Genomic DNA, 13,386 nt, shown 5'->3' with positions numbered 1-13,386 from the left:
TCGTCTGGCGCGCTTCGCGTCGACGTCGCATCCGTCGTCGCCGTCGTCGCATCGCACGCCGCGCCATCGCTCGTGGAATCGCTCGCACGCGAACGCGGGCTTCCCGAGTTTCGCGTTGACCTCGTTGTGCGCGCGGCACGTCCACGCCCTGAGCGCGTCCCCGGAGCTCACGTCCGGGGCGTCGCGTCGCGTGATGTCCGCGAACTCCGCGCCGCATCGCTCGCACGGGTAGAGGCTCGTCATCGTTCGAAGGAATTCGCGCGCGTCCCTCCTCTGCGCGCGCGTGGGCTCGTCCGGGTACTCCGCGGCGATCGTGTGCAGGAGAAGCCACGTCGCGCGCCCGAGTTCCTCGCGCGATACGAACCCGTCGGTCGACGCGGTCGCGGCGGCGGCGGCGGACGCGGCGGCGTCCTCGCGCGCGGCGAGCGACGCGCTCGCGAAGAGCGCGCCCGCGCGCGTTCGTCGTCGTCGTCGTCCGCGCTCGCGCTCGCCGACGCGAATCTCGAGCCTCGCGCCCGAGGTCGACGGCGTCTCGCTCCCGAGATGTCCGAGGAACCGCCCGCGCAGCCACGCGACCGGGTTCGGGAACGCGGACGACATCCTCGGCGCGCCCGACACTGACGCTCGGGGATGGGCGACATCTCGAGGGATTCTAACAACCGAGCGTGCCAAAAAATAAATTTTCGCTCCTACTTTCTCGTCGACGGCTGCGAGCTAGAGCTTATCGAACAGCCGCTCCTGACCGCCGCACGCCTCCGCGACCGCGGCGTAGAACGCCGCCTGGATCGCGGGAAACCCTTGCGTCGGGTGTAGCGTCCGCGGCGGGTAATCGTCCAGCGCGTTCGCCCGCTTCGCTTCTTCGAACCGGTCCAACCCGCGCTCGAGCTCGAAATGAAACGAGCACAGCGTCGCCTCGTCGTCGTCCGACGCGTAACTCGTCGGATCGAGCTTCGCGCGCTCGCAGAACGCCCTCCACTGCGACATGTACGCGAGCTGCCGCATCGCTCGAACGTGTATCCGCCGGTGCACGTCCAGGCCGTGCGTCATGCGCGGCTTCACGACGATCGCTTCCGCCGTGGCGCGTTCCTCGGGCGTCGCGAGGCGGTACTCCGCGGCCTCCGCGGCGCCGTCGCCGATCGCGCGAGGGGGCGGCGTCGCGCGGCGCGAACGGCGCGCGCGGGTCGCCAGCGCGCGCGGGCGGCGTCGGAACCCGGAGACCGCGCGGGGGCTGAAGCACGCGCGGTGGCGCGGCGCCGCGTCGAGCCTCGTCGAGCCGCCTCTTTCCTCCGCGCCGACGCCCGCGCCGCTCTCCTCGGCGCCCTCGTCCTCTTCATCCGCCGCCGCTCTCGCCGCCGCCGCCTGACGCCTGCTGTCCTCCGTCGCCGCGTCGACGTCGTAAAACGCGCTCGTCTGCCCTTTCGGTTGCCTCAGCGCGCCGCCGTTGCCGGCTTCCGAGGTGAAGAACAGCTCCCACGACTCCCACGGCAGGAACCCGCCGCACGACGTGCACTTCCGCGAGTACCGCCCGCGCTTTATGAGCCCGCTCCCCTGGCACAGCTCGCACCGGCGCTGGATGAGAATACGCTTGCCGAACTCGTACGCGGCGATGACGAACGGCGACAGACCGGCGACGGCGCCGTAGTAGATCTGCCACTCGGGAACGCCGGTGTCCGAGAGCGCGTCCGCCATGGACGACGCCGCGAAGGTCGACGCGCCGTCCGTCGCCGTCGCCGCGGCGGACGCCGCGGCGACGGCGTCGACGGCCGCGTCCGTGAACCCGGCGGCGATCGCGTCGGGCGGGAGCGCGGGGAGAGCGGAGGAGCGGGATCTCCGCGCGCGACGAGAGCTCGAGATCGGCACCCTCGTCGATGACGTCGCCGCGAGGGGCGTCGACGCGGAGGAGGCGCCGCCGACGCGGGCGACGCGCGCGACGCGCGTTGGGGGACAGACGCCGCAGAGCGTCGTGGGCGGCATCGTTCGTTCGTCGCGGGAAGCGCGCGAGCGGTCGCGCGAGGGGCGAAGCGCGTCCCTCGTCGCGCGGGGAGCTCTGACGCGCGCGCCGTCGTCGACGTCTGGTCCTAGTCCTGTCCGTCGCGAGGAGCAGTCGACACGTCGACAAAATTTCATCGGCGCACGCGAAGCGTTTTTTCCGTCGTAACGCCGCGCGGCGTCGACGCCACGAGGCCGCGGGAGGAGCCGAGACGCCGCTACGAGCCTCGTCGCGCGCGCGCGCGATCGCGTTCGAGCCGCTCGCGTCGGCCGCGCGCGAGCGTCGAGCCAAACCTCGTGGACTCGCGCGAACCGCGCGCGCGACTGGACCAGACACTTCCACGCGCGCGGCCTCGCTCGCTCGCTCGCTCGCTCCCTCCCCGACCCCCCCCCCCCCCACACTCCCCCGCCGCCGTCGAATGCGTCTCCGCGCGCGTTCCCTCGCGCTCGCGCTCGTCGTCGGCGTCGCCGCGTGCGGCGCCGCCCCCGCGCTCGCGGCGCACGACTCGGCCGCGTCGACGTCGTCGACGTCGCTCGACGACCGCGGCGGCGGCGGCGGCGAGGCGAAGGCGAAGGCGCAAGCGAGCGGCGACCCGCCGTGCCTGGCCATCGACTACTCGAACATCGGCCAGCTCCGGGAGCCGTGCGAGGACCCCGCGCTCGCGTGCGACGACGCCAACGGCTGCGTGTGCGTCTCGTCGCGCCGTCGCGCGCGCGTTTCCGCGTCGTCTCGCGGCGAAGGGCCGACCCGAGCGTCGGACTGACGAACGTTTCATCACCCCTCGATTCAATTTTTTTCGTTTCCACCCGACAGCGGCGCGATGGTGCGTTGGCTCTCGCCGCAGTTCGAGAACCGCGAGATCGACGCCTCCGCGTACGCGAACGTGACCTCCGAGTGGATGGTCGGCTGCGTCGCCCCGCACGTCGAGGACTACATGACGAACATCCCCGTGCCGACGTTCGTCGGGCTCCAGCAATGCGAGTTCGATGGGTACTTCGACGCGTATCCGGAGCTGCGCGCGTTTGACTTTTCGAGCGTGGACTCGATGGACTTCATCCGCGCGATGCCGCCGGGGATGCTCATGCGCATCATGTCTGGCACCGTGGACGCGAGGTCGTGATGACGCGTCGCTCGCGTGTTGATTTCTTTTCTCTTTAAAAGACAGACAGAGACGTCTGCGCGGACTACGTTGTCACTTGTTGAAGAATATCATCGAAAGGAAAAAGTCCACGACGAAGATGGCCACGAGCGAGATCACCACGCTCGCGGTCGTGCTCTCGCCGACGCCCTTCGCCCCCCCCGTCGTCGTCTGCCCCCACCCGCACGATATCGTCGCGATCACGCCCCCGAACGCTAAACCTTTCACGCACATCACGCCGATGTCCGACGTCTCCAAATATTTCGCCGCCGAGTCGACGATGGCGTTGGGCGAGATCCCGTACCGCAGATCCGCGAGAAGTATGCTCGCCGCCATGCCGATCGTGAAGCTCACCACCGACAGGATCGGCAGCGATAACGCGCACGCGACGACCCTGGGCGCGACGAGGTAATCCACCGGGTCGCTCCCGAGCGTTCGGAGCTGGTCGACTTGCTCGGAGACCTGCATCGTGCCGAGCTCCGCGGCGATGGCGGAGCCGACGCGCCCGGCGAGGACGATGGCGCAGATCACCGGCGTGAGCTCTCGCGTGAACGCTAAACCCAGCAGACCGCCGATGACGCGCGTCAGCCCCACCTTGCTGAACTCCTTGCAGAACTGGATCGTGAACACCATGCCGACGAACGAGGACGTCAGCATCGCGACGCCGAGGGTGTCCGGGCCAACGCGAGCGATCTGTTGAATCGTCTGCGCCATGTTCAGCTTCCGCTGCCACACGACGCGCTTGATCACGAGCCCGAGCAGCAGGAGCGTGTACAGCGTTCGCCACACGAACTTCGGGGGCTCCCACTCGTTCAGGCGCTCGTTCAGCGCGATCGCGAGCTTATCGCCCGCGGCTTCGAGCGTCTCCGCGAGCGGTTTCGACGGCTCCTTGTCCCACGGCACGCGCCTCGTCTCCCCTTTCGGCGCGTCGGCGTCGTCGCCGCTCGACGCCGCCGCGAGCGCGTCGCCCGCGGCCGCGGCGGCGCGATGCCGAGAGGTCGCGCGAGACGTCGTCGGACGCGCGCCGCCGCCTCTCCCCGACCCTCCCGCCGAACGCGCTCGGTCGTCGTCGTTCTCCCCGCGCATCATCCTCGCGGTGATGATCGCCCCCGGCGCCGCGACGACGACGCCGCGCCTCGCGTCGCCTCGCGTCGTCGCTCGAACCGCGATCGTCGCTCGGCGGCTCGTCGTCGCTCTGCCCGCGACGCGCGACGCGATCGCGGGCGGCGTGATGCCCGCGACCGTCGCCGTGGACGCCATGTCGGTCGCGCTGGGCGTGGACGATGAGTGTTATGCAGGGGATTCGTGCTGCGGGACCGTGGAAAAGGCACGGCTGTGATGACCGTACTACGCGGCGATCGTACTCCTCAGTGACTGTTTGCTCACTGCCCGGTCTCAGCCAATCAAAACGCTCGAACAGAAATCGTCTATCCACGCAGCACGCGAACCCCGTCATCATCCCTGGCGTCCGCGCGTCGACACTGCGACGAGCGCGACCTCACGATGAGCGCTGTCATGAACCTCGCCGCCTCCGCGCGCGCCCCCGTGGCCGGTGCGTCCCTTCCCGGACGACGCGCCCGTCCGCGTCCATCTCCGCGATCGTCCCTTTGAGGACGCCGCGCGCTTCCTTCTTCGCGCGAGACGTCGGATCGATCTCTCTCGACGTCGCGCGGTTCGCACGTGTTTCGTTCGCGTCTCGGCGTCCGTCCCCCCGCTGACGCCGATCATCCCCCCTCCCGTCCCCGCCGCGCTTCTTTTGCCGCAGTCAAATCTAAGCGCGCGAACGCGAACGCGCTCCGCCGCGCGGCCGCCGCGCCCGCGAAGCCGCGCGCGGCCGCGACCGTCGTCCGCGCGGCGGCCGACGCGGACGACGATCGGATCGCCTCGCGCCGCTCGCCGCTCGAGCGCCTCGCGAACGCGGGCCTCGCCCTCGGCGCGGCGGCCGCGCTCACGCTCGGCGCGCCGGCGCTCCCGCCCGCGACCGCCGCGGAGCTGGAGATCCTCCAGACGCCTCCGCCGGCGGCCAACTCTGGGTACATCGTCGACGACGCGGGCCTCCTCTCGCGCGCGGCGTCTGGGTCCATCGGGAAGACGCTGAAGGATCTCGAGGCGCAGACGGGATACCACGTGAACGTCGTCACCGTGCGCAAGCTCGTGTTCGAGCAAGACCCGTTCGCGTTCGGGGATAAGGTTCTCGAGACCTGGTACCCGACGCTGGAGGAAGGGAACAACAAGGGGCAGATTCTGCTCGTGAAGAACACGAAGGAGGGCTCAGTCGTCGGCGGCCCCGCGTTTTTGAAAGCCGTCGGGAACGACGTCCTCGACTCCATCCTGTCGAAGAACATCCCGTACAACCTCGCGGACGAAAAGTACGGCGAGGCGCTGACGTCGTCCGTGGACAGGATCGCGGCGATTCTCGAAGGCAAGGGCGACCCCGGCCCGCCGACGCGGTTCGAGAAGAGCAAGGAGAAGACGTACAAGACGAAGGCGGAGGTGCGTTCTATCTCACACTGGTTCCCATACGACCCCGTTCGCGTGGTGAACGCCGTTCCTTAAGGACTTTTGCTGTCGTCTCTCTCCGCCCATCCCTCGCTTTCAATCCCCGCCCTCGATGCCTTTCAACTCCGCTTCTGACGCCTTTAAACTCCACCCCGTTTGAAGACCAACGAGAAGCGGGAGATCTTCAGCAACGTCGTCATCGGTCTGCTCGTCATCTCGTTCGTCGTGCCCATGGTGCAGTACTTTGGGTACGTCGCGGGCGACCCGGACTTTGGGGACGATTGATCGAGCGATGAGAGAAGAGAAGGGAGCGGCGGCGGAGAGAGGGAGGGTGATAGCCTAGGACCCTGATGACACGACTGGAACACACATATTACTCACCTGTAAAAGTTTGATAACCTTACCCTAAAACCTCGAGAAGCGTCTTCCGATGCGTCCGCGTTTCCTCCGCGTCGCACTCCACGGGACGCGCGCGCGCGGGTCGTCATGAACGCGACCGCCGCCGCGCTCGTTCGCGCGAACGGCGTCGTCGCGAGCGCGGTGCGCCGCCGCCACGCGATGCTGACCTCGCGCGGCGCGCTTCGAGAGCGACGTCCCGTCGGTCGTCGCCGAGCGTCGATTTCGACCGCCGCGGCGCTCTCCGCGGAGATGGACCGCGAGGAGGCGTCGCGTCGCGGCGCCGCCGTCGCGGACGCGGACCTGCGCCCGTCCGCGCGCGCGCATTCGCCGGTCGGCGAGGTCCCCAGAAGCGTCGCGACGGAGGCGGGCGGCGAGACGGGCGGCGGCAGCGACCGCGCCCTCGCGAAGGTGTCGCTCAAGGGGATGCGATACGCCGACCTCGAGCGATGGCTCGCGGAGATCGGGGAGAAGCCGTCGCGCGCGACGCAGGTGTTCAACTGGATGTACCGCCCGGGCAAGCTCGTCGCGGACGTGCGCGACATGGCGGACGTGAGCGCGGCGTTCCGAGAGAAGCTCGCGTCGCTCGCGACCGTGGACGGGGACTTGGAGATGCGCGACGTGCGGACGAGCGCGGACGGCACGAAAAAGGTGACGTACGCGCTGGCGAACGGCGGCGGCGTCGTCGAGAGCGTGATCATCCCGAGCAACGTCCCGGGCGGGCGGACGACCGTGTGCGTGTCCTCGCAGCTCGGGTGCGCGATGAATTGCCAGTTTTGTTTCACCGCGAAGATGGGGTTAAGGAGGAACCTGACGGCGGCGCAGATCGTGGAGCAAGTCGTCCACGCGCGGCGGCTCGCGGAGGCGGATGACGAAGCGTCGTCGTCGTCGGGGGGGGGGGAGGAAGAAGAGGAAGATGGAACGTCAACCGCCACGAGAAGAAGAACCCGGACCGGCGGCGAGGTCGTCAGCAACGTCGTCTTCATGGGCATGGGCGAGCCGCTGCATAACATCGACGCGGTGCTCGCCGCGGTTGACGTGTTGCTCGACGATCGCGGGCTCGGCTTTTCGAAGAACAAGGTCACCGTGTCCACGTCCGGCTTAGTCCCGGAGATCGAGCGGTACCTCGCGGAGTCGCAAGGGAGCCTCGCGGTGTCGCTGAACGCGACGACGGACGAGATTCGAAGCTGGATCATGCCGATCAACAGGAAGTATAACCTGGAGCGGCTCCTCGGCGCGTTGCGGGCCAACTTTCCGAGGCGCGACGGCGGCCGGCATCAGCGGGAGGTCTTCTTCGAGTACATCATGCTCGAGGGCGTGAACGACAGCGCGGAGGACGCGGACCGTCTCGTCGCGATCGCGCGCACGCTGCCGTGTAAGTTTAACCTGATTTACTTCAACACGCACGACGGCAGCGAGTTCAGGTGCAGCGACCGGGAGACCATCTTGGCGTTTCGGGATCGCGTCGTCGCCGCGGGCGTCACGTGCACGATTCGGCAGAGCCGCGGCGACGAGGAAGCCGCCGCGTGCGGGCAGCTCGGGTCGCCGGACGCGATGGAGGACTGGAAGCCTTCGCCGCCGCGGATGAAGAGACCCAAGCGCCTCCGCGAGATGGAGATGGAGGCGCAGTAGAGTAAAAGAAGCGCGTCGTCGTCGTCGTCGTCGTCGTCGTCGTCGCGTACAAAACGGCAATTCGTATTACGTTGAAGGTACCTTAAGCTATCGTGAGCTATCATCGACGCGCACCGTCGTCGTCAGTCCACGCCCCCGTCGTACTCCCCGCCGTCGTCCTCCCCCGCGCCGGCCGCGGCCGCGTCCGCCGGGTTCCCCCACATCCCGTACCTCTCGAACTCGCTCACGCTCGCGCGCTTCAGCAGCGACGCGCTCCCCGACTGACCCAAATCCTCCGCCAGCTCCAACGCCGTCGCCGACCCCCTCGACCCATTATTGCCGCCGCCAGCTGTACCGCGGCCCAACGCGCTGTCGGACGCGCTGTGCCGCAGCGACGCGCCGGCGTCGATGAGATCCTGGAGACACTCCGTGCTTCCGTTCGCGGCGGCGGCGTGCAGCGGCGAGTACCCGCCGCGCATGAGCGACTTCTTCCCCGTCGCCGCCGCGCCCGCGTCGAGCAGCGCCACGACGATGCGCTTGTGTCCCGCGTGCGACGCGAGGAGCAGCGGCGTCGCGCCGAGCTTGTTCCTCGCGTCCTTGTCCGCGCCCAGGGAGATGAGCTGCGAGAGCGTCTCGAGCTCGTTCGCGCGCGCCGCCTCGTGCAGCGCGGTGTCGCCGCCCTCGTCTTTGAGATTTATCGACGCGTTTCCGACGCGAATCAGCGCGTTTACGCTCGAGGGGTGGCCCCACGACGCGGCGAGCATCAGCGCGGTCTGGCCCTCGGAGTCGACCTCGTCGACGTCCGCGCCGATCGCGAGGAGGGCTTCGATGACGACGTCGTCGCCTTCTTCCGCGGCGTGGTGCAGCGGCGTCGCGCCGTCGTGCTGCGGGGAGGAGGGATGGCGGAGGGGGAGGGGAGGTCAGCGGGCGCGAGGTCAGCGCGCGTGTCTTTCGCTTCTCCAAGCAACCGCGTTTCTTTGCCAAGATAACAAGATTTCGATAAGGCGGCGGCCGCGCGACGCGGCGCGGCGCGGCGTCGCGCGAGACCCGAGCGTCGCGAGATGGTCGCGGGACGACCGAGAAAAAATATGATATCGACGCGCGATGGCGAGGGACGAATCGCGCGAGCTCGCGCGACGCGCGCGGGTTCGCCCGAGCCGCGCGAGGGGGAATCTCTGATGAAAGATCCGCGCACTCACCGTCGGCCCGCGAGAGATGAACTCGTCGAGCTCCCGTTTCAGCGCCCAGTACGTCTCGTTCCTCTGCGCTCCTCCGTCCGATCTCTTCCCGGACGGAAGAGCGACCTTGACGCTCATTTTGCCTGACTTTGTGGCGAGCCGGTGGCCGCGCGTACCGTCGAACTAAAGGCGGCCGCGAGGCGGCCGCGAATCAATTCAGTTCTCGAACGAAAGCGCGCGCGCGCGGGAGCAGGATCTTCTGATTCACGCAGGCTGACGCGGATCTGGAATTTTTTTCTGATTTTTTTCGAAAAGCTGCAGCCTCGTACTCGAGGGACGACGCGTTCACTCGTTCGCGTCGTTACATCGCGCGCTATTCGTTCTATTCGGTCCGCCGCGCGCGTTTGGACCGCCGCGACGGCGGCGCGGCGTCCTCCGTCGCCGGCTTCGCTTTCGGCTTCGCTCTCGGCTTCGCCGCCGGTTTCGCCTTCGGTTTCGCCTTCGCCTTCCTCCCTTTCGCCGGCGGCGCCTCGATCAACAAGACCTCGTCGCCGCCGCCGACGCCGACGCCGCCATCGTCGCCCACCTCGACGACCTCTTCGCCGCGATCGCCGCCGACGTTCCCTACTTCATTCGACGTCAACGCCAGATCCTCGGCCGTTTTCTTCCCCCGCCTCGGCTTCTTCTTCTTCTTCTTCTCGCTCGCGTCGTCCTCCTCCGCGAGCGCGATCTCCTCGTCCAGCGGCTTCCCCGTGAGCCCCGCGATAGCCCTCTGCACGCGCGCGCTCCGCACCTTCGAGAACCGCTGGTTAAACCCCGGGACGTTCGCGCTCGCGGCGGCGGCGAAGAACGAGTCGATCCGGCTCTGCTTATCGCTCGTCTCCCACATCTTCACCACGGGAAGTAAGAGATCGTCCGTCTGCGTCGGCCGCCACGCGAAGTGTTCGCCGCAGAAGAGCCGCAGGGCGTCGAGGTCGGGTTCGCCCCACTCGAACTTCTCGCGCGACGCGTCCACGCTCGGGTTCGCGTACGCGTCGAGGACTCTCTCGGACGGGAAGTCGCGCGGGAGCTCCCATGCTTTTTTCAGCGTGCGATGCTTCAGCTTGAACTCTCTGATCGCCGCCGGCTCGTCGTCGTCGTCGTCGTCGTCGTCGTCGGGCCCGTCGCCCGCGCTCGTCTTCTTTCCGTCGCCTTTGCCCTTCGACGCGGGCAGCGCGAGCGTCTTCGGTACTTTCCCCGTGAACTCGGACTCGCCCACCCACTCGGCGAATTTCGTCAGCCCTTCCACGCCCGGGAAGTTCAACACAACCTCGAGCGCGTTCACGATCCCGACGCCGGTGACGCCTTCGGTGTAGTCCGACCCCAACAGCAACGCGAGCTGCGCCATCTTCGCGCGGTCTAAACCGAGGTCCGCGTCGACCCTGTTCGCGTCGTAAAACTCGACGTACTTTTTGCTCTCGAAGACGTTGCGGTAAATCGTCTTCGCGCCGAAAAGAAACGCGTCGCTGTCGTCCGTTATCACCGCGTCCACGAAACCCTCTCGGTCAAGCCACGCGCACTGCGCCTCCGCCTCCTGCGGCGCGATGATGTACGGAATGCCAAAGAGCGTGAGAAGCTGCTGAACCTCCGCGTGCATCTCGTGGAGGTTCCCGGGGTCCGCGCCCCGTCGAGCCTTCGCGTGTTCGCCGGTCAAAACCTCGCGCTCGACCTCGGTCTGGCTCAGGAGCCGCTCGAGCCTCAGACGGTTCGCAGCCTCGGCCTCGGCGCGCTCCGCCGCGGCGAGCAGCGCGGCGTCATCGACGTCGCCCTCGTCGTCGTCGCCGCGCGTCGTCGCGACGCCGGAGGTAACGCGCGGACGCGGAGCGTTTCTGATCGCCGCGGCGATGCCGGCGAGAGACTCCGCGACGGGCGCGCACGCGTCGAACCTCCGCCCGTCGCACTCCACGAACGCGGGCGTCGTCTCGAGGACGTGCTCGGGGGGCAGGTACGGCGGGTACTCTTCGCGCGTGCGCGCCGCCGCGCGCTCGAAGTCGCGCAGCGTCTTGAACACGATCGGGTCCGCGCCGAGTGGGGGAAGAAGCGACACCGGGCCGATCGCGTCGGAAGCCGCGCGCGCGGCTTCTTCGCGCGCCGCCGCAGCCGCGGCTTCTTCGCGTCGAGCCGCCGCGCGCGCAGCCCCGGGGCTCGGAGGCTCGTCGAGCGCTTCGTCTTCCTCCCCGCCCTCCTCCTCTTCCTCCTCTTCCTCGACGACTTCCTCTTCTACTTCTTCTGCTAGTTCTACTTCCTCCTCCTCCGTCGGCGTCTCGCGCGGCGGCGGTGACGGCGACGGCGACGACGGCGGCGGCGACGTCTCTTCTAAAAACGACGCGTTCAGCGCGCCGTCCGTCTTCTCGTCCTTCGCGTCGACGTCGACCTCGACGACCTCGGCCGCGGCGACTTCAGCTTCTTCTTCTTTGTATTCTTCTTTGTCTTCTTCTGCTGCTGCTTTCTCGCCGTCGTCGAAGTCGAGGACGACGACGTCGTCCGCGCGCGCCGCCGCGACGGACGGTTCCGTCTTCAACGACGCCGCTATCGCCGCTCGAACGTCCTCCTCTTCGTCCTTCTCCGCGACCGTCTTAATTCGCGTCGTCTCGGGCGCGGGCGCCGCGGGCGCGATCTCCGGCTCGCGCGCTTCCGACTTAGGGTCGATCTTCACCTTTCGGACCGGGTTCAGCGCGGACGGCAGCGCGTCGACCGCTTTCAGCGCCGCGCGGAGCGACGCCGGGAGTTCGCCGTCGTCGACGCCGCCGTCGTCGTCGCCGCCGCCGCCGCCGCCGGGGGCGGGGGGGGGCGCGGCGTCGTCCGCGTCCCACTGACCCAGGCTGCGTCCTTTCAGGAACCCGTGTCCGATGGAGTAGACGTCCTTGCGCGACAGCGCCTGCGCGCCCCCGCCGACCCCCGGCGGCTCGCGCGGCGGAGGGAGTTCCTCCACCTCCACCACCTCCTCGTCCTCCTCCTCTTCCCAGTCCTCCTCAACCTCCTGAACCTCCTCCTCCACGGCGTCCTCGACCTCGACCTCGTCGACGACGTCCTCCCACTCGTCGTCGTCGTCGTCGTCCGCGCACGCGGCCGCCGGCGCGGTGGCAGCCTCGGGCGCGGGTTCGGATCGCGTCGCCGCGGCGGCGCCGCCGTCGTCGTCGCCGTCCTCCGCGAACAGAGGGTCGATCCCGCCGCTCTTCAAAACCTCGTCCGCGTCGAACGTGATGTGCAGATCGAGCGACGCCTTCCCGTCGTTCCCCGCGCGCTGATCCACCGGCATCACGGGCGTCTCCGCGATCGTCCCCGCGACCGTCGGCGTCGGAAGCACCTCGTGCAGACCGGACAGCAAGAATCGCTCTCGCGGCGCCCGCAGCGGCGCGTTCGCGCCGTACCCGCGCGCGCGTCCCCGTCCTCTCCCCCCCGCGCCGATCCCGCGGCCTCGCCCGGGGCCGCTCCCCCACCCCCACTCGCTCGGCCGCTTGGGGTAGAACATGTCGATGTTACTCGGCGCCGCGGCGGCCGCGGCGTCCCCGAACGCGGGCTTGCGGAAGATGAATTCCCTGTCGTGCGCCCCGGCGACGCGCGCGCCTCTCAACGCCGGCTCGTCCCCGGCCGCGCCGCCGTCCGCGCCGCCGTCTACGAGCGCGAGCTCGCCGCCGGCGTGGCCGCCGCCGCCGCCGCCGCCGCCGCCGGTGCCTTTGATCACGGACTCCATCTCGCGCTTGAGCTTCGTGGACTTGAGGTACGTGCTCATCTGCAGCGCGCTAAAGTCCGCCATCTTTCCCGACGCGGATTGAAACTTTTCTCGGTTATCCGCGACGCGCTTCTCGCGCATCTTGAGCATTACCTCCATCTGCACGGAGGGCGGCAACGACGCCAAGACCGCGGGGTCGACGTCGTCGTCGTCGGGGATCATCATCTCCTCCTCCTCCTCCTCCTCTGAGTCTTCTTCTTCTTCTTCTTCGTATTCGTATTCGTTTTCCGCGTTCCATTCGCCGTCGTCCTCCTCCTCCTCCGCCGCCTCCTTCGTCAAGTCCACGAGCGCGGCGCCGTCGCCGTCGTCGTCGTCGTCTATCTCGCTCATAGCGACCTTCTCAGCGTTCCCCTCGCCGCCCCCGCGCGACGGCGCGTTCAGCGCTTGCTTCAGCGCGGACGCTTTCATGGTGTTCAGCAGAAGCTTCTCCGCGGTGCGCTTCATCCGCGCTTGGTCGTTATCGCGCACGCGTCGCCGAGCGCGCGTCGTGTTGTACTTGAGGACTGGCGTCGCGCCGTCGAACACGAACACCGGGCGAATGCGATGGTAGAGCAGCCGGCAAATTCTCCGGAAGAACCCGAGGAGGTGCGCGTTCGGGAGCATGTCTCCGCGCTCGTCGCGCATCGCCTTGACGAACTGCACGAGCCAGATGGACGCGTCGACCGCCACCTTTCGCCCCTGCAGCGCCTCGACGTTCACGCGTCGACCCGCGGGCTCGAGGAGCGTCCACAGGCCTTTGACGCCCATGCCGGCGTCGCGCTCTCGACGTCACCCGAGGAGGGGGCTGGTGGCGGGTCTACGT

The 13,386-nt window shown here is 68.5% G+C and overlaps 10 protein-coding genes across 10 annotated transcripts; 4 read left to right on the top strand and 6 right to left on the bottom strand.

Annotated features, from left to right (window-relative positions):
- Positions 1–45: 45 nt before the first annotated feature.
- Positions 46–366, bottom strand: MICPUCDRAFT_7881 (uncharacterized protein; the record flags this gene model as incomplete). Its single annotated transcript, XM_003054797.1, has 1 exon — positions 46–366. A coding segment is annotated over one exon (321 nt), but the record flags the coding sequence as incomplete, so codon positions are not given.
- Positions 367–714: 348 nt separating this feature from the next.
- On the bottom strand, positions 715–1,974 carry MICPUCDRAFT_49951 (uncharacterized protein; the record flags this gene model as incomplete). The annotated part of the gene is made up of 1 exon (XM_003054796.1): positions 715–1,974. One exon carries the CDS (start codon positions 1,972–1,974, stop codon positions 715–717), a length of 1,260 nt encoding a protein of 419 aa, XP_003054842.1.
- A 434-nt stretch (positions 1,975–2,408) lies between these two features.
- MICPUCDRAFT_49950 (uncharacterized protein) lies at positions 2,409–2,753 on the top strand (the record flags this gene model as incomplete). The annotated part of the gene is made up of 1 exon (XM_003055338.1): positions 2,409–2,753. One exon carries the CDS (start codon positions 2,409–2,411, stop codon positions 2,751–2,753), a length of 345 nt encoding a protein of 114 aa, XP_003055384.1.
- Positions 2,754–2,810: 57 nt separating this feature from the next.
- On the top strand, positions 2,811–3,110 carry MICPUCDRAFT_49949 (uncharacterized protein; the record flags this gene model as incomplete). Its single annotated transcript, XM_003055337.1, has 1 exon — positions 2,811–3,110. One exon carries the CDS (start codon positions 2,811–2,813, stop codon positions 3,108–3,110), a length of 300 nt encoding a protein of 99 aa, XP_003055383.1.
- Positions 3,111–3,191: 81 nt separating this feature from the next.
- Positions 3,192–3,944, bottom strand: MICPUCDRAFT_4867 (ATP-binding cassette superfamily; the record flags this gene model as incomplete). The annotated part of the gene is made up of 1 exon (XM_003054795.1): positions 3,192–3,944. A coding segment is annotated over one exon (753 nt), but the record flags the coding sequence as incomplete, so codon positions are not given.
- A 25-nt stretch (positions 3,945–3,969) lies between these two features.
- MICPUCDRAFT_61149 (uncharacterized protein) lies at positions 3,970–4,934 on the bottom strand (the record flags this gene model as incomplete). The annotated part of the gene is made up of 1 exon (XM_003054794.1): positions 3,970–4,934. Exon 1 carries the CDS (start codon positions 4,585–4,587, stop codon positions 3,970–3,972), a length of 618 nt encoding a protein of 205 aa, XP_003054840.1. The 5' UTR covers positions 4,588–4,934.
- Positions 4,935–5,147: 213 nt separating this feature from the next.
- MICPUCDRAFT_12801 (uncharacterized protein) lies at positions 5,148–5,912 on the top strand (the record flags this gene model as incomplete). Its single annotated transcript, XM_003055336.1, has 2 exons — positions 5,148–5,621; positions 5,790–5,912. Coding segments are annotated over 2 exons (597 nt in total), but the record flags the coding sequence as incomplete, so codon positions are not given.
- Positions 5,913–6,275: 363 nt separating this feature from the next.
- Positions 6,276–7,655, top strand: MICPUCDRAFT_12802 (uncharacterized protein; the record flags this gene model as incomplete). The annotated part of the gene is made up of 2 exons (XM_003055335.1): positions 6,276–6,907; positions 6,995–7,655. 2 exons carry the CDS (start codon positions 6,276–6,278, stop codon positions 7,653–7,655), a joined length of 1,293 nt encoding a protein of 430 aa, XP_003055381.1.
- A 1,977-nt stretch (positions 7,656–9,632) lies between these two features.
- MICPUCDRAFT_10761 (uncharacterized protein) lies at positions 9,633–10,448 on the bottom strand (the record flags this gene model as incomplete). The annotated part of the gene is made up of 2 exons (XM_003054793.1): positions 9,633–9,938; positions 10,044–10,448. Coding segments are annotated over 2 exons (711 nt in total), but the record flags the coding sequence as incomplete, so codon positions are not given.
- Positions 10,449–12,956: 2,508 nt separating this feature from the next.
- On the bottom strand, positions 12,957–13,331 carry MICPUCDRAFT_12635 (uncharacterized protein; the record flags this gene model as incomplete). The annotated part of the gene is made up of 1 exon (XM_003054792.1): positions 12,957–13,331. A coding segment is annotated over one exon (375 nt), but the record flags the coding sequence as incomplete, so codon positions are not given.
- Between the last annotated feature and the right edge of the window lie 55 nt (positions 13,332–13,386).

The sequence above is a fragment of the Micromonas pusilla genome (assembly GCF_000151265.4).
Source record: "Micromonas pusilla CCMP1545 genomic scaffold MICPUCscaffold_1, whole genome shotgun sequence".
Taxonomy (NCBI): Eukaryota; Viridiplantae; Chlorophyta; class Mamiellophyceae; order Mamiellales; family Mamiellaceae; genus Micromonas; species Micromonas pusilla.
This window is presented reverse-complemented; position numbering and strand designations above follow the sequence as displayed.